General features: G+C 43.0%; 1 protein-coding gene across 1 annotated transcript in view; it reads left to right on the top strand.

The window, feature by feature from the left end:
* The first annotated feature begins 1,651 nt into the window (after positions 1 to 1,651).
* Positions 1,652 to 23,690, top strand: part of PHLPP1 (PH domain and leucine rich repeat protein phosphatase 1) — a 222,015-nt gene continuing 199,976 nt past the window's right edge. The window contains exon 1 of the mRNA XM_039526307.1: positions 1,652 to 3,401. Within this exon, the coding sequence (XP_039382241.1) occupies positions 1,904 to 3,401 (1,498 nt within the window). The 5' untranslated portion in view covers positions 1,652 to 1,903. The remainder of the gene's footprint in view (positions 3,402 to 23,690) is intronic.

Consider the following 23,690-nt stretch of genomic DNA (forward strand, 5'->3'; position numbering starts at 1 on the left):
TTCTGTCTCCCATAATGTTGTTGATACTTGGTTAATTGCCAAAAGCAATTAGTTTAGTGCAGTCTGTAACTTTTTTAACAAATATTTGGCAAAACATTTCACTGCAACTTTACAAAATGTACTAAATGGGGTACAACTCTCAAGCAGTTCAAACCTGATCCTGGGGACATTACTTGGCTAAAACTCCCCCTTGACTTCAGCAGCAGTTTTGCCTAAATAAATATTGTAGGATTGTGCCCCTACAATATTAAAACTCATGCTTTCACATAGTTAAGTGTATTTACCAGATATTTACAATTTTAATACATTATTTTATTTTGAGGCATATCTTTTTGGACAGTTTTGCAGCATCATTGTTGCTACTAAGCAATTGTTTAAATCAAAATATTTTAATTCAGTTTTCAGTGCTTGAAATGGTTGCTAAACCAACAACCACTTCTCTGTGGACCAAACACATGCAACAGCTGTACAAGTTTTTTCACAATTGTATGCCTGTTTCTCCATCCTGGTTCTAATCTGAAGAGATCATCCTCTATAGATGAGACAGTTGCTCACTCTTCTTATTAATTTGTTGGCCTCTTTACTGAAACAGCAAATAGGGTTGCCATTTCAGATTTTAAAAATTATGTGGCGATGGTAAATAGACTGGTAAGATTGTTTTACATAGGCCCTCAAGAAGCTATCAGCTGGTAATTACTTTCAAACAGGGTTGCCTTAACCCAGTTTTAAACTAGTGAAAGGAGCTGCATATAGATTTCATTATCATGGCCTTGGGCCATACAGGTTCCTTGGAACAGCTGGATTTATTTTTGAGAAAGCTTGATATAAAATGTAATAATTGGGTATAGATGCTAATATAGATTTCAAAACTAATTAAGCAATGTGAAGAGTGGTAGTGAATGGCATTGCCTCAAAGTTAATGGTGATGTCCCCTGGGAGTTCTAGCTAGTCTTTTCTTTATTCAGTTTCTTAAATCTGGTGGTATCTGAGAAGAAATGAATCTGTGTTCAATACATTTATTGTATTGAACTGGAAGAAGTGTTAAGAGAAGTTTCCCAGCGATAGTAAATCGGTTTTAATTATTAAAAAGGAAGGAAGACCATGCCCATGATCCTAACCAGGGCCCCTGGATACTGCTGTGGAAGACTTCAGACTGGACTTAAGTACACTGGAGAGTTGAGCAACGCGGGGGGGGGGAGGAATGTGCCTGGGGCCGGGTGGCTGCCAGCTGCGGGGGGAACCCGCCCGGACGGCGGGAAAGCAGGGTCTAACACGAGGCTGCAGGCAAAGCCACCACGGTTTGTGCAGCCGCAGGTGAGGCATTTCTGACAGAGCCCCCGCCCTGGGGCAGTCACAGGAGCAGGTGCAGGCAGGCGGGCGCGCGGTGGGGACAAGAGGGCAGGAGAGAAAAGGGGGGAAGCGGGGGCTGCTGGGACTTGTAGTTCGTGTGTGGGTGCGTGCCCTGGGGGAGCCGGCCGCGGACTCCATTTCCCAGCATGCCTCGCTCGCCCCCTGGCGTCACCTTGAATTTATCATCGGAGCCCCGCCCCACCGCGCCAGGGATGGCGTCAACCTGGGACGAGTATTCATGAGCCCGCCCCCTTCGCTCCTCCCTGACGGCTATTGTAAATAGAAGGTTGGGGTTGCTTAATATTCATGAGGCTCCGGGGAGGGGAGGCGGGAAGGCGGCTCCTCTCTCTCTCCCTAATGGCGCTCGCGACAGCTGTGGAGCGCGGCTGAGCCGAACGCGCGGAGACAGCGACCGACGGAATGTTCCCAATTGCTACATAATCCGCCTCTGGAGCGCGGCGCCTCTCTCCGTTCTGTTTCCCCGCCCCCCTCCTCCTCCGGGCTCCGAGCGGCGCTGCCCCGGGGGGGAGGCGGCATCCCCAGCCCCCGGGCAATGGAGCCCGCGCAGCAGCAGCGAGCGAGAGAAGCCCCGGCGGCGGCGCGGAGCAGCAGCAGCAGCGTGGGGCAGCAGGGCAGCTCCCCGGGCGAGAGGACCCCGGGTACGCCGAGCACCGAGAGGAGCGTGGAGCAGCCGGGCGGCGCCGAGGCCGGGCAGCGAGAAGGCAAAGCAGCCGGGGGGCCGCGGAGGAGGCGAGGGGCCGCTGGAGGCTTCACTCCCCACGCTGCGCTGGTGGCCAACGGGACTCACGCTGCTCCCGGCCGGGGCAGCAGCGCCAACTCCCTGCTGCTGAGGAGGGGGAGGCTGAAGAGGAATCTTTCTGCTGCCGCCGCCGCCTCCTCCTCTTCCCCGGCTGCCCCTGCCTCGCTTGGCACCCGCAGCCTGGACAGGAAAGCGCTGCTGCTGAAGCCGCCCCGGCAGCTGCAGCCGCTGCAGCCTCCGGAGCGGGACTGGGTGCGGCGGGACCTGCAGCGGGGCTGCGTCCATGTCTACGAGCGCCACATGTCCTACCTTCGCCCGGTGCTCTGCACGCTGGAGACCACGGCGGCCGAGGTGGCGGCCCGGCTGCTGCAGCTGGGCCACAGGGGGGGCGCCGGTGTGGTCCGGGTGCTGGGTAGGGCGAGCTCGCAGCCCCAGCAGGAGGCGGCAGCATTCCCGGGGGAGACACTCTCCGGTGCCGCGGCTGTAGCAGACCTGGGCAGCCTGACACCGCCTGACCCCCCGCCTGCAAGGCAGCAGCGGCCGGAGCACGATGAGAGGCCGAGAAGCCGCCGGGGGACCCGGCATGAGTTGGCCCGGCAAGCGCCGGCGGACAACGGGGAGGCGGCCCGACCCGGCCGCCTGGCACTGAGTGGCAGCGCCGGGGAGAGTAGCTGGGCAGGTCCCCGGCCGAGTCCCTCGTCCTCCGACTTCAGTCCCCGGGCGCCGCCGCCCGCCGAGCTCTACCTGGCTGGGCCGCCGCTATCCTGCCCCTCCCTCCTGGGCGAGCTGGGGCTGGCGGGCTCCGACACCGAGAGCTTCAGCCTCAGCCCCAGCGCGGAGAGCGTCTCCGATCGCCTGGACCCCTACAGCAGCGGCGGCGGCGGCTCGTCGTCCTCCGAGGAGCTGGAGGTGGATTCTGCTGCGCCAGCGGGGGAGGGGGCAGGTGTGGGGCCGGGCAGGAGCCATCACCGGCCGGGCGATTTCCTCTCGATGCACCCCCTTCCGCGAACAGGGCGTGCGGGAGAAGAGCCCCCCGGGGCAGGGGTGGCTGCGGCAGCCCCTGCCGGCTCCAAAGTGTCTCACTTGGGAGGAGAGGCGGGCGCCTCGTCTCCCCTGCCCCCGGCCTTGTACGTGCAGTTCCACGGGGAGATCAGCCGCCGGCTGGAGGCACACGAGAAACCCCTGCAGATCCAGAACGACTACCTCTCCCAGCTGGGCTTCCGGGACCTGTGGAGGGTGCAGGAGGAGGGCATGGACTCCGAGACCGGCTGCCTCATCCGCTTCTATGCAGGTGAGCAAAGGGGTGTCCCTGTAACAGGGTTGGCTGGGTGCGGGGACAGCTCTGCCTACCAGAAAGACCAACACTAACCTGTGGGGTAACTAGACATCCCCAGTTGAGTACCAGGGGACTTACTTTAAAAACTGCACCTGTGGACTGTTTGTTTTAGTGGCACCAGAGACATGCTGGGTTAGCCTGTATTTATTATAGTGTGTTTGTAATTATATAGCCCCCAAAGTGCCAGGTGCTTTACAAAAATATGGTGTCACTCTGCCGTGAAAAGCTTACAATGATTATCTTCCGTCCCATTTATTTGCCGTACCAAATTCCACACCCCAGGAACCCCACCGAAAAACCTGATTGATGTTCCATTATAATTTATGTGGCTAGACTGTCATGAAAACCTATCAGTCAACTTTAGCAAAAGCCTCTGTTATCCAAAACTCACATTATCTGAGCTTATTTAATGTTTCTGATGCTGTTTGGGTCATGAAGGTTGTACTGTAATGTTGAAGAGTTTTTTCCTCCTACTACATGAAATTTAGCATTTAAGGTTAAATCAGAAGTTCTAATATATTGTTACTTCTGTCTTCCACAACTCTTTGGGCTGAAAAGGCAAAAAAAAAAAAAAAGTATATCTTAAATATTAACTTGCATCATACAAATAGCTTAGCAGTATATTATACATGGCTTTCAACTGTTTCTTCTTAAAACATGAAGCTGAGGGCAGGGCTGCATAGAGATGTGTAGTAAAGATGGATCTTCAAAATTTAACCACTTTAGGCTTGTAATTGTACAGGTAGCACCAGTAGTTCCTGTGAGTTCATAGAAGTGCATATTGCTGAAAACTAAATTCTGTATTTACATTAAACAAAATTTGTTAAAAGCAACTGCAGATGTTTGAGCAGTTTATACAGAACAGTCCTGTCTGTATTGAAAGAATAAGACAATAACCACAGAAGTGTATATAGGCAAAGTAACCTTTAAGAATATATGTATCAAAATCTTGGTCACAGAGACTCAATTTTTAATGAAACTTTGCTGTGTGGCTTACCAAGCAGAACTTGGGAAGTCAGTTGCTTTTAATTTTTGCACTGTAAATATGCACAATTTTGTATTTGTGATATCTGCTTTAAAACATGCGGTGCCAATTGTGTTACTGACTTAATGTAAAATGTCAACCAAATAGTTTGCATTTAATTTCCTTGCCCATCACTTTAAAAATGAGGCGAGAAAAGAACAATTGAATATTCAAATACAGTACCTGCCATGTATTTGAATATGTGGTCACCTGCAATAAGTGAGTTTATTTCAATATGCATATCTTGTATCTTACAAGTTGGTACACTTAGCCATTTGATAGAAAATGACAACACAACATGTTGCCACTATTGGACCTGACCATGAAACTTGTTTTCTATTGTGTACTACTTAAAGCAACAGTACTGAGGCAACAGTTCTTGTGTACTCCACTAAATGCAAAATGAACAGTTAGTACACTTTTTTCCAAACAGTAATACACTAGATCAACTCCCCTCCCTCTTCAGGTGGTCTGATGCTTAAGAACATAAGAATGGCCCTACTGGGTCAGACCAAAGGTCTATGTAGCCCAGTATCCTGTCTTCCGACAGTGGCCAGTGCCAGGTGCCCCAGAGGGAATTAACAGAACAGGTAATCATTAAGTGATCCATCCCCTGATGCTCATTTCCCAGCTTCTGGCAAACAGAGATTAGGGACACCATATCTGCCCATCCTGGCTAATAGCCATCTCCCTTTCATTGATGTACCTATCTTCCATGAATTTATTTAGTTCTTTTTTGAACCCTGTTATGGGTTATATAACAAAATCCTCTGGCAAGGAGTTCCACAGGTTGACTGTGCGTTGTGTGAAGAAATACTTCCTTTTATTTCTTTTAAACCTGCTGCCTATTAATTTCATTTGGTTACCTCCTAGTTCTTATGTTAAGGAAGTGTTGTTTACTACTTTTTCTCTACATCAGTCATGATTTTATAGACGTCAATCATCTTTCCCCTTAGCTGTCTCTTTTCCAAGCTGAAAAGTCCCAGTTAATATCTCCTCATATAGAAGCTGTTCCATACCCCTAAAAACTTCTGTTGCCCTTTTCTGAACCTTTTCCAATTTCAATATATCTTTTTTTGAGATGGGGTGACCACATTTGCACACAGTATTCAAGATCTGAGTGTATCATGGATTTATATAGCAGCAACATGATATTTTCTCTCCTGTTAGCTATCCCTTTCTTAATTATTCCCAGCATTCTGTTTGCTTTTTTGACTGCCACTGCACATAGAGTGGATGTTTTCAGAGAACTATCCACAATGACTCCAAGATCTTTCTTGAATGGTAACAGCTAATTTAGACCCAATCATTTTATATGTATAGCTGGGATTATGCTTTCCAATGTGCATTACTTTGCATTTATCGGCATTAAATTTCATCTTCCATTTTGTTGTCCAGTCACCCAGTTTTGAGAGATCCTTTTGTAGCTTTTCACAGTCATCTGCCTGGGTCTTAACTAGCTGTAGTAATTTTGTATCATCTGCAAATTTTGCCACCTCACTGTTTACCCCTTTTTCCAGATCATTTATGAATATGTTGAATAGGACTGGTCCCAGAACAGACCCCCGGGGAACACCACCATTTCCCTCTCTCCATTCTGATGCTTCCTTTAGGTTTCTAGCATGCACCGTAACAGTATTTTCACTGCAACTAGAGTATTGCTCAGTGCAGGAGTTGGTTGGGAGGGGATAGATACCTTGGGATCAGAAATTTAAAACTGTTTCAGGTGGTTGTAGACTTAATGTCTTAACTATGCAATAAGGTGTAATTAAGTAGGTCTCTTAAGGAACATCTTTTTTTTCTAAACTCATTACTTCCACTCCCACAGTTAAGTGGTAATACACAAATTTGGTCCCAAATGTGGTAGCAACTGTGTTTGCGCTTCTGTATGCTTCACAAACTGCACATTATTTATATAAAATAAAAGTTAAAAACCATGAGCCTTTTACAGTCTTGCTCACACCTACTTACATATATTAACATTAATGCGTGACTATTTTAATTTGAAAAGATCCATAGAATGCCAAAATTATTTAGGCATGGGATAATCTTTGTGCTTTTATCCACTTGATAGAAAACTTAACAGCTTGTAAAAACTGAAATTCCTGGCTTTAAAACACAATATTTGAGATTGTGTAACTCAGATTAAAGCAAACTTAAATTTGAGTTACACAATCTCAAATATTGATTAGCATGCCATTTTTTAGCACTTTCAAACAAAAAAACTTTCACTCAGTTTAGATTCGTATTTCTCAGGATGACCTGTTTTAATAACCAAATTAGGAAACCCCTATAATGAGGTGTCTATTATAGAATGACTACATTAATTGGTAGCCTATGCCATCCAAAACTAGTGATTGAAAATAATGGACAACATGTAATCGTACTGATTTCATGTAGCAGTCTTAGAAGTCAATTAAGTAGCCATCTCCCTTTCATACCCTATTTCTCAGGCAAACGGGTGTAACAGTAACCAGTAGTGGTGAACAGACAAATGCAAAGAGAAACAAGATGGATGAGGTAATATCTTTTGTTGGACCACCTTCTGTTGGTGAGAGAGACAAGCTTTCAAGCTTACACAGGGACAGAGCTCTTCAGATCTACTAGGAGAGATTACCTCACTCACCTTGCGTCTCTAATATCCCGAGACCAACACAGCTACAACAATACATACAGTAAATACACAGGACAGAATTAACAAAAAATGGCATAGGGAAGTGTTGAATTATTCCCTATGACCGTCTGGTCCCTTATATTCTAGTGGAGGGCTTCACCTAAGAGGGGTGGAAGGAGCAGATGCCCCTCACATGGGATATTTCTGGTTGTGATAAACAGTGTGGTTACAAATAGTGACTCATAAAGACCCTGGAGGGCTGCTCTAAAACTGTGCACCCCTTACCCCCTCTGGCCATCATTCTCTTGGGTGGTGCACCAATGGATGGAGGTGTTGGTTGTTATCTATCTTTACAATTTCCTGCAGATGCAGTAGGAATTGGTCTACTCTTTCCCTGGTCACTTTTATCTTTGTTTCCCTGGTATACTAAATTTGTGTGTTACCAGAAACATGCCTATGCAAGGTGAACATGAGTAATAAACTGAATGGTTACTAAATTGAAATTTACAAGGGTAATGTCCAGTAAGGTATTGATATTAGTGTCCAGATCTTAGTGATCCCTCTAACTTTAGAACATGACACAACCTATTATCTTAACAGCCCCCCTCCCCCCCCCCCCCCGCAAAACAAAACTTTGGAAAAAATTGAAGAAAAATATAAGTTTTCTCCCTTTCATAAAAATGTTTAACACTTTAAGTGGAGGAAGATGTTGCAACACTTAAATGTACTTAAAATATAGGATGCTAGTAGAGTGCTACATTTCTCTGTGTGGAATTGCAGCTTTTATTAAAAAAAAACAAACAAACAAAATGCCGAAACATGACGCTTGACTTTTTTATGGCAAAGTTCTGTAAGAAATTCTACATGTAATTAGTAGGAAGCATGTTTACCTTAGCTCACTTCAAGATGTGGCCTGCATATTTCCAGTATTTCTCCATCGGCCGTGCTCATCTTATTTCTAAGATCATGGAGGTGTTTAACTCTTGTCTTAAGCTCTGTAACATTTAAAGTTACAGTATAACTCTGTTGTTGAAGTGAAACACATCTTTTGGGCCTTAAGGGCCTGATCCTACTCCCATTGATTTCACAGTGAGCAGAATCAGGCCTTAAGTGACTAGTCATGCACAGTAACATTGTGCTTGGTGGGAATCTATTTTTAAGACTTTCCTCAAAGTCCAAATATTAAATCTTAATTTAAAAGGATGTGGTTAAATAGCTTTCTGCTGAGGTATTATTTTACTGGATTATGGAACTCAGTAATAATCCATAGTGCAATTATACTTGTGATATTGTAGCTGTGAGACCGATTAGATCAGAGTTACTAAATTATTCCTTAAACTGTAAGTTTGGCTTTGATCCAACATGCTTTTTGAACACCAAGTATAGTGTCTCTTAATGCTCTGTTTACCAAAAAAAAATCTTGTGAAACATTCTCCCAGTGGACTGGACTTCTTAAATTTTCAATGCAGGCAAAATTGTGCTGCTAGTACAAATAATTTTAAAATGAACAGATCATTTTGGACTAATGAATTTGAGTTTTCAGATCAAAAGAAAGCTTAAAAGGGTTTCCTTAATTTATTCATGCTGCATTCTGAATCTGTGCACTGTAAACAATGTGTTCTCTGAAATGATTTCTGAAAACTTGTCTTTTGCGACTGGCATTTTGGGGTGGCTTTTTGGCACTTGCTGAAATGTGGCATTACTTTTGCCCTGAAATTCAGTGTGAGTCATGAGGCTTCCATACTGCTGGTGTCATCAAATACCACTTTTCAGGAAAATTGCCTATAGGCAGAATATTGAGAAATGCCAGTTGTAATAAAGAACTTTCATTTCAGACATGGTTGTTAGATCTTATTTGAGAAATGCTTCTTGCCCATATGACCTTTCAGAAAGCAGTGTTGAGAGAAATACGTTCAGCTTTATATCAAACTTTATTTTGATGTAAAATATGCCAGTCTTCCATTCTTGTCTCAATTTTGGGACAATTAAGTCATCAGTCAACTGGAATGATCTAACTGGATTAAAAATAGTCAGTTATTGAAGCTGGAAATGTTAATGTTACTATGTGGGCAGGAACAGGTTTTAGATACTTAATGTTATGTGACACATGGGCTTTCTAGATTGTGGCACATGTGGAATTGGCTAGACTTTTATGTATATTTTAGGAATAGTGTGGAAGTCATGATTCTGAAGTTGTGCCACTTTGTGATAAAGAGAGAATGAATAATTTAATACAACTGTAGCAAAATACCCCTCTACCTCAATATAACACTGTCTTCAGGAGCCAAAAAATCTTACCGCGTTATAGATGAGACCACGTTATATCAAACTTGCTTTGATGCACCAGAGTGCGCAGATGCCACCCCCACCCCCTGGGAGCACTGCTTTACCGCGTTATATCCGAATTCCCGTTATATCGGGTCGTATTATATTGAGGTAGAGGTGTATTTACACCTTTTTTCTTCAGGGACTACTAGTGGTCTTAAATTGAGTTAACCAAACACAGTGCATAAGCATAAAACTAGAAATGTACTATTAAGGTCTTGCTTTGTTGTTGGTTTTGCATCACTGTTTTTGTTTTTAACTCCATTACTTTATTTAATGTAATACACCCCACTTTCCCCAAAGATGTCATTGAGAAGGTGAGCTCTTTGGTGTGTTAACTGAAACATAACTGTACAACCAAGCACTTTAAAGAAAACAGTTTTTAGCTTGAAGCTTCCTACTTATTTTCTTTTATTTTTCCTTCCTGTTTGATGTAAATTGTATGTACACTGATCACTTGCATAAGAATGGTCACAGTGCATCAGACCAATGATCCAGATGCATCTGACAGTTCGATATATCTTTTTATTGAGGTGCAGTGACCAGAACTGCATGCAGTATTCAGGGTGTGGGCGTACCATGGATTTATATAGAGGTATTATGATATTTTCTTTTTCTTTATCTATTCCTTTCTTAATGGTTCCTAACACTTAAGTGTTTTTTTTGGGAATGGGAGGGAGATGGGGGATGGATGGGACTGCCACAGCATATTGGGTGATGTTTTCAGAGAACTTGCCGCAATGACTCAAAGATCTTCCTTGGGAGGTGAAAGCTAATTTAGATCCTGTCATTATTGTATGTATAATTGGGATTATGTTTTTGGATGTGCATTACTTTGCACTTAGCAGCATTGAATTTCATCTGCCATTTTCTTGCTCAAGTCACCCAGTTTTGTGAGATCCCTTTCGCAGCCAGCTTTGGACTTAACTATCTTGAATAATTTTGTATCACTTGCAAATTTTGCCACCTCACTGTTTATCCCTTTTCCAGGTCATTTATGAATATGTTGAACAGAACAGGTTCCAGTAGAGATCTGTAGAGGGGTCTGGGATCCTGCTATTTACCTCTGCCCACTATGCACACTGGACACTTATTCCTACTTTTTTCCAACTGTCTTTTTAACTAGTTACTGATCCATGATAAGACCTTTCTGCTTATCCCATGACTACTTACTTAGCTCAAGAGCCTTCTATGTTGGACCTTGTCAAGGGTTTTTTTGAAAGTCCAGATACACTGACTGGATCACCCTTGTCCACATGGTGGTTGATTCCCTCAGAGAATTTTAATAGATTGGCAAGGCATGATTTCCATTTACAAAACTCCAACATATTGTGTTGATCTGTGTCTGATAATTTTGTTCTTTACCTAGTTTCAACTAGTTTGCCTGATATTGACATTAGGCTTACTGGCCTGTAATTGCCAGGATGGTCTCTGGAGCTCTTTTTAAAAAAATAAAATAAAGCAAGTGTTGCATTAGCCACCCGCCAATCACTGTGTACAAAAGCTGATTTAAGCGATAAGTTCCATACTGCAGTTAGTAGTTTGCAATTTCATATTTGAATTCCTTCAGAATTCTTGGGTCAATACCATGTGGTCCTGGTGACTTCTTATTGTTTAATTTGAGTTTTTCTTCCAAAACCACCTCTGACACCTCAATCTGGGACAGTTGTTCAGATCTGTCACCTAAAAAGAATGACTCTGGCGTGGGGATTTCCTCTACATCCTCTGCAGTGAGGACTGAGTCAAAGACTTCGTTTAGCTTCTCTGCAACAGCCATATCTTCCTTGAGTGCTGCGTTAGCACCTTGATCATCAATTACCCCACTGATTGTTTGTTTGACAGGCTTCCTGCTTCTGATGTACTTATTTTTATTTTTTTTTCTCCCTTAGTTTTTATGTCCTTAGCTAGTTGCTCTCCAAATTTGTTCTTGGTTTCCCTTCTTAAATTGTGGTAAGCTGAATAAAAATATATGCCCCTTTCTGTTTCCCTCACTAGGATTTGACTTCCCATTTTTAAATGCCTTTTTGCATCTGTTTTTTTTATTCTTTAACTGTAGTGGCTTTTTTTTGGTGTTATTACTTCATTTATGTATTTAGGATATACATTTAGTTTGAGCCTCCATTATGGTGTTTTAAAATAATCTCTGTGCAGTTTGCAGGCATTTCACCCTTGTGAGTAAGGGACACATTTCTGTATCATGCAGTAGGAGAAAAAATTGGTAAATACTCACACCTCAGACCAGACCTTATTAATCTTGTTTGAATCTGAAACATTTAACCTTGGTATGTTAAGGTGACTAAATGTCCACCTCTGAAGTTGCATTTGTTTCCTTGTCAGCAAGTTAAAACGATTGAATCACTGTTAGTTTGCAGTAGTTGAGTTGATGTGAAGACTCAGGGCTTGGCTACACTGGAGAGTTGCAGCGCTGGTGGTGGCTTTACAGCACTGCAACTCACCATCCACTCTTGCAAAGCACATATAGCGCTGTATCTCCCTGGCTACAGCGCTGGCTGTACTCCACCTCGGCCTGGGGAATAACGACTGCAGCGCTGGTGATGCAGCGCTGCTCCGCCAGTCTGGCCACCAAAAGCGCTGTTATTGGCCTCCAGAGATATTCGGAGGTATCCCAGAATGCCTGTTCAGCCACTCTGCTCATCAGTTCAAACTCTACTGCCCTGGCCTCAGGTGACCCGCCCTTTAAATGCCCCGGGAATTTTAAAAATCCCCTTCCTGTTTGCTCAGCTAGGTGTGGAGTGCAATCAGTGAATCTTTCCAGGTGACTATGCCTCCATGCGCCAAACGAGCCCCAGCATGGAGCAGTGGCGAGTTGCTGGACCTCATCAGTGTTTGGGGAGAGGAAGCTGTGCAGTCCCAGCTGCGCTCCAGCCATAGGAATTACGATACCTATGGGCAGATATCAAGGGCCATGCTGGAAAGGGGCCATGATCGGGACGTGATGCAGTGCAGGGTGAAAGTGAAGGAGCTGCGGAGTGCCTATTGCAAAGCCCGCGAGGGAAACAGCCGCTCCGGCGCTGCCCCCACGACCTGCCGTTTTTACAAAGAGCTGAACGTGATACTTGGGGGTGACCCCACCGCCAATCCAAGGACCACGATGGACACTTCAGAGCGGGGGGGAGGAGGAAACCGAGAGTGAGAGTAATGGGGTGGGGGGAGACACCCCGGAGTCCCTGGAGGCATGGAGCCAGGAGCTCTTCTCAAGCCAGGAGGAAGGTAGCCAGTTGCAGCAGTCGGTACTTGGTGGAGGACAAACAGAGGAGCGGGTTCCCGGTAAGCAGCTTTTATTTTCAGGATGGAAATTTTTCGGGAGAGGAGGGAGGGTTCTGGATGCATGCATGCATGCCTAGATGTGGAATAGCGCATTGATGTGGTCTATCACGTCGCGGTAATCGGCCTCGGTAATCTCTTCAAAAGTTTCAGCCAGAGCGTGGGCAATGCGCTTGCGCAAGCTTATTGAGAGAGCCACTGTGGTCCTTGTCCCAGTCAGTCTAACGCGTCTGCGCAACTGTGCCGCGAGGGGTGGGGGGACCATTGCTGCACACAGGCAAGCTGCATAGGGGCCAGGGTGGAATCCGCATTGCTGTAGAAGACCCTCCCGCTCTTCCCAGGTGACTTGCAGCAGCGAGATATCTTCCAGGATGAACTCCTGTGGAAAATGTTGGGAGAGTGTTCAGTGTAGGTGCCCCCTGCAGCTGTTTGCTTCTGGGCTGTACTGTCCTCGGGGTTTCTGTGCGTTGGGGAAAGCAATCAGTCCCCCTTACTCACCATTTCGGGGCTCCTGTGGTTTATGTGCACTCTCTTTGGTATGGGAAAATTATGCTATTGTGAAGACTGTAAACTCCTTCACTGTGTGGGATTAACTGTCTAATATAAACAATGCTGCCTCTGTTAAGTGTTTCCTTTTTTGCCTTTTCACAAGCAACCTTGAGATCTTGGCTGCCCATGTTATCAACAGCTCAAAGACTCCAAAACCTCCGGAAGAAGCCGCAAAGAAGACCTGCTGCAAGCAGTTATGGATCACTCTGTCACAGAGAATCAAAAACTGCAGGACTGGAGGGAAAGGGAAAGCAGGATCTGCCAGAAAAACGCAGCAGCCAGGAAGAAAAGCGCAAAGCAGCTGATAAGCATCCTGGCATGCCAAGCGGACTCTATCCAGGCGCTCGTGGCCATGCAGGCAGAGCACTACCCCTCCCCCCCCAAAGCTCTTTCCCTTGTGCCCCAATGTCAGCTCAAAACCCCTTTCCCCAGCATCCAGGTTCTTACCACCATCAGCTGCCTCCAACACCTGTACGTTCACCAACCAGCCCTGACAACTACGACCCTTACCCTCTGCACTCAACCCCCATCACCATGCAGTATAGGCATCCTGAAGTGCAGCAGTCATTGCGCAGCACTCCAGACAAGACATATTCAAACCTGAGACTGTACAGTTCCCCAACCCACACCCCTGCCCTTTTAGGTTCCCAAAATGTTGTGTGTCTGTCAATAAAGTTATTTTCTTTCAATAAATGCATTCTTGGCTTTGAAAACAGTCTTTATTATTGCAGAAAGTCAAAGTTACCTTAGCCCAGGAAAGAAACAGGCACTGCAAATCAGCTTAGGAAACAGATTCCTACTAACATTGTAACCACTGCACTTCACTCCCGTGCAAGGCATCAAACATTACTGTTGGTTTTCAGCCTCAAATTCCTCCCTCAAGGCATCCCTAATCCTTGCAGCCCTGTGCTGGGCCTCTCTATTAGCCCTGCTCTCTGGCTGTGCATATTCAGAAGCGTTGAACCTCAGAGGTCCATGCCTGACTGAATCTTTCACCCTTCCCTTCACAAATATTATGGAGGGTACAGCACGTGGATATAACCGCGGGGATGCTGCTTTCCCCCAAGTCTAGCTTCCCATACAGAGATCGCCAGTGCCCCTTTAAATGGCCAAAAGCACACTCCAGTCTTTTGGCATCGGCTCAGCCTGTAGTTGAACCGGTCCTTGCTACTGTCAAGCTTCCCTGTATATGGTTTCATGAGCCAAGGCAGTAACGGGTAAGCGGGATATCCAAGGATCACAATGGGCATTTCGACGTCCCCCTACTGTGATCTTCCGGTCTGGGAAAAAGGTCCCTGCCTGCAGCTTCCTGAACAGGCCAGTGTTCTGAAAGATGCGTGCATCATGCACCTTTCCAGGCCAGCCTGTGTTAATATCAATGAAACGCCCACGGTGATCCACAAGCGCCTGGAGAACCATAGAGAAATACCCCTTCCAATTAACGTACTCGGATGCTAGGTGGGGTGGTGCCAGAATAGGAATATGCGTCCCATCTATTGTCCCTCCACAGTTAGGGAAACCCATTTGTGCAAAGCCATCCACAATATCCTGCACGTTCCCCAGAGTCACGGTTCTTCTTAGCAGGATGCGATTAATGGCCCTGCAAACTTGCGTCAACACGATTCCAGCGGTCGACTTTCCTACTCCAAACTGGTTCCTGACCGATCGGTAGCTGTCTGGAGTTGCCAGCTTCCAGATTGAAATAGCCACCCACTTCTCCACCAGCAGGACAGCTCTCAATCTCGTGTCCTTGCGCCACAGGGTGGGGGCGAGCTCCTCACACAGTCCCATGAAAGTGGCTTTTCTCATCCGAAAGTTCTGCAGCCACTGCTCATCATCCCAGTCTTCCATGACGATATGATCCCACCACTCAGTGCTTGTTTCCCGAGCCCAAAAGCGGCGTTCCACGGTGCTGAGTATTTCCGTGAATGCCAGAAGCAATTTAGTGTCATACGCATCAGGCGACTCGCTATCATCGTCGGACTCCTCATCACTTTGGATCTTAAGGAATAACTCAATTGCCAAATATGATGTGCTGGCGAGACTTGTCAGCATACTCCTCAGCAGCTTGGGCTCCATTTCCCACAGAAATCGTGCTGCACAGGAACCGTTGAGAGAGTCAAGATGGCGCCAAACGTGGATGGAAAAACAGGGATTGCTGGGATGTGAAGCGATGCATCACGGGGCGTTGGGACAGGAAGCAGAATGACCCGCACCCTCCGCCCCCTTCCCACAACCCACGGCTCCAAAATGGGACGAGGTGCTCTGTGGGATAGCTGCCCATAATGCACCACTCCCAACACTGCTGCAAATGTGGCCACACTCCAGCGCTTTCCCTACACAGCTCTACGAAGACAGCTGTAACTCCCAGCGCTGCACACCTGCAAGTGTAGCCAAACCCTCAGTTGGTGTTATGAAGCCGGGGGCTACAGTATGTGCAGGCCTTTCAAATAGTGGAGGAGGAGCCACACTGATAACATTGGAATGCTGTTGTAGCTTGAGTTGATATGCAACAGCTGCAAGTCCCATGGTGTTTACAGCTCTCTCACAAATCCTGGTGCACACTTGGCTAGCTTCCATTATTTATAAGTACATATGAAGAAGTTAAAATTTAAATATCTCAATATTAAGTAAATTTTAAATACTGCTATATTCTGTAAATATTTAGTATTTAGAATGTGTTAAGTGCTGAATTTCACTACTGATGCAGTATAGAACATGGTATTCTTTTTCTTCATATTTCTTCAATTTTCTTACATTGTAAATATCTGATATTCTGACTCGCCCTTTTTCAAATCCCCAAAAGTTCTCACTTTTGGAGTTCTGTGGATTAAACCCCCTCTTGATGATGGTATCATTGATAAAAACCCTCTGTGCAAATAAACATCCATCTGTTCCATTAAAACATTAGAAGTCCCATGCATCTGTCATAGGAGAACATGGCCTCATAAAGGCAATATCAGTGGGGCAAAAGGAAACTAAAGCCCTTATACAAAACAATATTAGCAACTGGCTTTTACTGACTGAGAAGTATTTACTGCTTTATTGGTCTAATGAGACAATGTAAAGGAAGTTTCTTTTTTTAAAGACATAATTATATAATACAGCTGTAGTGAATGCTTCTGTGGAGTTGTCTTAAAATTTATTTCTGGAAAATGTACACAAAGTGCACTTTTTCACTGTTCTCTACTTTATCATAACAAATTCTTTTGGGTTTCGAACACCTACATGAAAGCTTCCCATTTGTATTAAATTGTTTAATTTTGAAGTATAGTTTCACTTCTGATTACTTTCAAATCAAGTCCTCATTTTTGCACTTCCCTTTGATTTTTAAAAGACAGACAATTTGAAGAAATTGATTGACAAGATACTTTTATTGCTTAAGTGAGAATTTAAAAAATCCGGTTACTAGTGCCCTTGCTGACTGTTTCTCTTTCCTTTTTCTTTGGACTGTGAAAATCAATGGAAAAAAGTTTTTTGTTTGTTTTATAGTTCATTATACTTTTGTAGATTGAGGTTTTTATTGGTTGGTTGTCTGGCTCATTTGTTCTTGTGCGTTTTTAATTTAAAAAAAATGTAACTTCTGGGCCAAAAATGCACATTGTGCACCTATGTCTAAACAACTCTTGCAAAACTTCTTTGGTGTTGAATTGGGAGCTGGATGCTCTGTGCCATTGGAGTCCATGGCAAAAGCTTCTTTGGTTAAAATGGGAACAGATTTTGGCACTTGGGGCCTGTTCCAATTCCTGTCAGAATTGAATCAACCCTTTAACGAGCAGGTTGATTTTTTGGATGGCTTACCTGGCAGCCATTTAAGAAAAAACCCAGGAAGCTGAAACTGTGCTGCTAATTGTATGAGAGAAATGGGACCCACTTCCACCACCCAACTGACTATTAATATTTCATTAAAAAAAGATCACTCTCCAAAATGAATGTATTTGAACTCTTTACATAGTTTTTGGCCTTCAGAAACTTTGGGGCAATCAGTTTATTCCAATGGTTGTTGCAGTATTAACATCTCATGGAAGGTAGTCTGTTGCTTGTTCAGTTTGAAATTCTTTTTTAGAGCTTTATGCTCTTGGGCTTCAAATACATTGTGTAATATGGGACTTGCCCTCCAAAAATAAATCCAAGTAAAAACCCAATGTGTTCCCCCTCCCCCACCCCCCAACCAGTGTGGCTAGGATTAAACCCACATGGACTACTGTACTTAGCCATTCAAGTTTAAGGTGTTATGGTATCTAAACCACAGTTTCAGTTTTTATTTGGTGGCATAATGTTAGTTAAATATATTTTTACCACAAAGCATGTTATAAATATAAATTATATTACACATGTATACAAGGAGCAGCATCAATTGCTTCTGGAATGTGACAGCGGCCTTAACGGCACAAAGCAACATTTGTGGGCTGGAAATGAATAACAATATTGTGTCCAGTTGATATTCTAGGGGGAATTTAGGTAGGTAGAATAACTACCCAAACGTCACTTGCTGTAGTGCCCATGCTAACACACCTATTTTGAAAAATAACAATAACTGTGATCCCATATTGAGTTTTAGATGTAAGATAGTACCTGTAAAGGTGCCCTGTGCCCCTTCCTCAACAATGCCATGCATGGTCATTGACTCAAAACCACTGAATTGTCAGTGCCACTTTTGCCACAATCTGGATTTTATTTGAAGATCTCCTGTTCAAGTGCTAACTAACCTTACCCTGTTCAGCTTAGATGTTGTGTCTTCACAACTGTAAGCGGCATGGCTGCAGATGATATCAATTCTGGAAGGATGTGAATGAAGTAAACTGTCTTACTCTCCCTCCATTTTTCAAAATATTGCTATTTAATATAATATTCAATAATTTGCATTTAAAAAGAAACAAATCTGTCTCTAAAATCAACATCTATTTTAGCCTTTAAATAAAAATTGCCTGGGGTGGGGAATTGTTGAATTTTACCCCACAGCATGCCTGTAGGTTTTCTATTGGTAGGAAACTAGACTTTCTCCCAACTGGCTTTTGTGGCCATGGGTTGATTGCTGAAACTATTCATTCCCAAATGAGCCAAGCATTTCTTAGTGTGACAGTTGATGGTTTTTTTTAATGCAGTCAATAAAACTTTCAAATGAATATTAAGAAGTAGAATTCTTTTTAATTATATCTAGGCTTGGTTTTTAGGGTAAAAACTGAAGTGTGAAAATAGTATGGTATATACGTGTAAGCTTGTCTTTTTAGACGGACAAAATGTGTGAATTTATGTATGAAATACACCTCTGGCTTAAGTGTGTAACTCAATTGAGGAGTTGTCAAAGGTAAATTTGGTCCTGTAACTTGTATTCTCTTGATGAGACACTGAATGACTAATAGCCCGAAATCAGTGGGTGTATGTCAGTTGATTCCCATGGCCTTTGGATCAGATCTATGGTCAGGGTTGACAATTTTCTGGGGAAAAACTAGTTTAGGACATGGTGATGGGAAATACCAGCTTAAACCCAGTTTACACTGGGAAACTGGGAAAAAATAATTGCATTGGTGTCCAGCAAATTCAGCAAGCACATAATGAATCTTTTCAGACTTTGGGTACGTCCATTTAGAACTGAGAAACAGGCTCTGTCTATCCCAGTGGTCCCCAAACTTTTTAACTTTATACCTTGCACCCTCCCGCCCCTGAACTGGGACTGGCAGCGGGGCTGCAGCTCTTGGAGGGGGGACATGGACAGAGGTAAGGGGGCCGAGGCTGGGGGTGAGGCCGGGAGTGGAGCTAGGTGGTGCTCCCTCCTCACCCTCTCCTTATGGGGGTGTGCCCTACAGTTCGGGGAGTTCTGGTCTATCCACTACATCAGAGTTGGTCTTCTGCTACAGAATATTGCATGACCAAGTGGACCTGGACTCTGTGTGCTTCTGACTGCTCAGTGCTTCAAGCCTACAACTCCTGAATTATTGTAGTTTTCATATAATTGGATGTTTTGGCTTTTGTAATAGTGAAAACTGAAATGAGTCATGACATGTATAACTTCCTTGAGGAAAATATCAAACCAAAATGTATCCAGACATTCCAAGGCTCAGCATTATTACAGATTAGAATTATGCCCACTGCAGTTCTACTTTTTATTTGTGTAACCCTAAATCTATGAATCTACTGCCTTATGTAACTGCAGTTTGGGTATGTAACTAAAACTAAGTGTAATAGGGTGTGCGCGTTAGCAACACAATTTTTTAAACTAGAAAATGCCTTAAACTGGGGCTAATTTAGTCTTTCCTGGGGCAGTAAAAACCATGATTTTACTTAGTATTTACCTGAGGTGTTTTTTACTATGCCATCCCTGCCCATAGTTCTCAAAACCAAAAAAAATAAAATAAAATAATCCCACCCCCACAGCCACCTTCCCACTACAGTTTCACAAAATGCTCATTTACTTAGCTGCCCTTCCTAGAGTTGTAGGGTCAAAATATGTCTTTAAAAGATATTCCCAAAATAAATACATTTTAAGACACCAGACGCTAATAACAGATTTATTTCCTGTAACACAAGTATTGTTTTAAAAACTTCCTTGAACATAAAAAACCTTTTTCCACTGAGTAAGAGTGGAATGGAATAGAATTGTTGCAGGATAATAATTTATATTTCATCAAAGATCTGAGAGATCTGTGCTGTAACAGCACAAAGTTTTTTTGAGTCAGATTATTCTTTGCCTATAAACAAACAGAGGCATCCTGCTTTCCGCAGTCCGTCCATGCACAACTCACGTTATTGAGGAGTTAGATATTTTCTCCTCCCTCTGCATGTGCCCCATGTGTCTGGTGGACCAGTAGAGTAGGGTCAGTCCCCAAACAAAGATATTAAGAGGTAAAGATGACCTCTTCCTGTAGTCAGCTGTAGCTGTATTAGGCTCTCTGTGAATGGGGGCAGGGAATGAGGGTCATGTCCTCGCCCCCAATCCGCATTCTGTTTCCAGGCTTACATTTAATTGAATAAATTTACCTCCTTTAACCCACTCCTCTCTCTGCAAGCATTCAAATGGTTGTGACAACTTTATTTTAAAATAATTGGATGGATCCCATGAGGTGCTGAGTAGATGTCTGCAGCTCTTTTCAGGATCAGACCCTAAAGTGTTTGATATTTTATGCAAATTAGCATCTAACATAATTGATGCTTTTAAAAGCATTGATGCTTTTATATTATGTAATCTGAACGCAGGCTGGTTTTATCTGTTTATATCCCACGTAGGAATGTGCTTCTGACCCAAAGGGAATGAGAGAGTAAGCAAGACCTATAACTAAAATAAATGGGGGCCCATTCTCTTTCTAATGGGTGTTATAGCTAAAGGAGAATTGTTGAAAATGCATTGGAAAAAGGCAGCACTAGAACAAAATTTGTAATTCTAATCTCTACAACTTCAGTTAATCAAAACAATACCAATCCTGCTTCCTTATTTTAGTGAGGGAAAAGCTACACGTTTGTACTTAAGTTGTTTAAACAGCTTCTTGATATTCAGTTGAGCACATCTTTTTTCCTTTAAGATAAATAAAGTAGAAAAATTGAAACCTCTTATGAATTATGACTTGATTTTTATGTGGACCACAGAGTCTAACTTGAAATTTAATGAGAACCTCATATAGTTTTAATATTTGAAGGTTAATTAGGTCAGTGAGGCAGTCTCCTAACTAGAAATTTATATAGTGATATTGCTTCTTTGACAAGTAAACACTTCTTTTAGTCTCTTTCCTACCCTGACCCCTACATAAACTCTCATAAAGCAAATTCTAATCAGATAGAAAAGAGGGAGCAATATGTTTACAGTATTACAGTTGTGATTCAGAACCCTGAAAATGTGAATTAAAAGTGAATTTTTAACTTTTGCGCAGTTTACCTGTTAGCAGCGTGATTGGTCATTGTAGAGCTGGCTACTTATTGTTGTAGGATGCATAGTGACTATGTTGGCTCAAGTAGCCTTGTCCATGATACTCTCTGCTGTATATTACTCAGTGCAATAAGAGGTCCAGCAATGTGCAGTACAATCAAAATCCCTATTCATCGGTCATAGCCTTCTGTGATAAGTAAAGACTTGAATCTTGTTTAATTTGTGAAACTGGATTATATCGAGTGTGGCTTCCATGTTTTTGTGTTCTGTACTGGCTGAGGGCTGATATGATACTGAAGCTGACTTTCTGGATCAGGCCCCTCCTCTTTACTTGCTGCTGAAGCCTGGGGTGGCTCACATCTGTAATACATCAAGGAGATGTAGCCCCAGTATGTAATGCTCTATTATAATCTGAGCCGTTTCAGATTAAAGGTGAAGGTGCCTGCAATCTGGGCTCTTGGCAAGATGCCACTGTTGCTTTTAGCTGGTGGAACAACTTGGCTACCCCTGCCTTATAAGCATATATATTTCAAGTGTTTTTTTTTGTTGTTTTTAAATTTTCCATAGTAGTAATGATGGATCAGTTGCAGGCTTCCTCATCTCACAACTTTGCTAAACTTGCTAGTAAGATGTTTGTCCTCCATATAGCCTTTGGGAGTTAAATATCAGAGCTTGGAACATGTACCTCGGGTTTTTCCTCTTTTAAGCATGCTTACTGATATGCTTAGGCCTTTTGTTCTGCAAGGTGATATGCATAACAGTAGCCCTAAATTGTAATCTGACAGGGAGGATTTGTTCTAAAAGAATTAACATCAGATACAGGGAGTCTTCAGTTGAAGGCCAGAATCCTGAACAGTTGGCAGTGAAGACTGCAACTGTGAGGTTTGTCTACATAGACGCGCTAGCTTGGCATATCTATGTCTGTAAAATGCGGAGGCTCAAACCATGATTTAAAGCACACAGACGAAAAAGAGCAAAGTTTAGAATATTGACAAAGCATCACACTTGGTGTCTGAGAGAAGTGTACGAAAGCAGTTGCAAATTCAAACTTTTTGTGGTACACATTTGTGTTTACTTTACTAGTAGTTGCTCATTCAAATTTAAAGCCCTAAAACTCTCCAAAAATACTTGATCTTAAAAACATCTTGTAAAGTAGATATGAAAGAAATAGATATGAGGCTGGTGTTGCCACAGCAGGGGAGTTAATGATGTCTGGATTGGCAGCAGAAATATTTCCATGTTCTTAATGTGTTTTAAGATTGAATTTAAATTTGAGTGTCCTGGTTCTTAATAATCTGATATAATACTACAATCTCAACCTTCACTGCCGTTTTTAACGAGGGTTTTTTTTCTTGCTAACGTGTGTGAATAACTTCTGTTAATGTGGAGGATTTTCTTTGCTGTGAATTGATATCTAACATTGCAGGTTTGGACTATTATCTGGTGGCTAGACAGCTGCCTTTTGGTTTGGTGTCGGTAGTGAGGTGTAGAGGACAAGACTGTAAAGCTTAGGCCTGGTCTACGCTACACAGGCCAACATAAGGCAGTTTACATCGACCAAATTATGCAGTGTACGCACTACAGCCTCGTCCCGCCGATGTAAGAGCTCCACAGGGTGGATAAAAATCAATGTTTTTTTAATCTGATTTTTTTGATAAAATGCTTTTTGAGGGAAAAAAACCTATCTAAAAATCATTTTAATTAAGATACATTATAGCTCAGATATCTCATCATGGAATAGGGATTATAAATTCTAATTCTATAGTATGAGACAATATATTCATGTAATGTTTATGAAAAGCTTTGTAAATGAGTTCTAATTGTTTATGGATTAGGGACCCAATTTTAGGGGGTTCCACAGGCTTCTGTATACACTATTTCAGTTAATCTTTCTATCTACCCAATGGGACTCAGTGCTCAGTCTAGAAGATAGCATCAGAGATGCTTAGATTTGCAGTTCTCAAACTGTGGATTTGTGTCTCCAGAGGTAACATGCTTGTTAACAGCAAAAATGTTTTAAAATAAATATATAGAGGTGAGAAATAACAGACCTCAATTCTATTGTCCTTCTGCAAATTTGTGTACACAGAGTCAATCCCTTCTCTCTCTCTAAAAGTGCAAAGTTTCAAAGAGTTCAATGAATAGAAGATTGTTGGGGGGCGGATCTGGACAAGGAGAAGAAGTCTGGAGATAAATGTGAGAAGCTAGGGACATATGCTTGTTTTATCAAAATATTACGTTTGCTGTTGAAGAAGAAAATCCAGAATATTTAACAAGTTTTAGTTAAATAAAACAATTTAAATGTCTGTCTGGTGGTGATCTCCTAGAAAATCAAGAAAATCCTTCAAATATTAATGATTAACCTGTTGAATTGGAGGTAGTTTACCTCCTAATGACTTCATAAATATCTGCATCATAAATGAAATAACCAAACAAGCATTCATTTTCTGATATAGCTGTAAAACTAATCTGAAAAGTTTTCAAAATAAATCAGTTTAAAAATGTATAGTGTGTACCTTCTAAAAATGAAACTATTTCTGAGTTGTGAAGAATATGTGTTAAGGTTATAACAACCAACAAGAATGCACT

The sequence above is a fragment of the Mauremys reevesii genome, linkage group 2, assembly GCF_016161935.1.
Source record: "Mauremys reevesii isolate NIE-2019 linkage group 2, ASM1616193v1, whole genome shotgun sequence".
NCBI lineage: Eukaryota > Metazoa > Chordata > Testudines > Geoemydidae > Mauremys > Mauremys reevesii.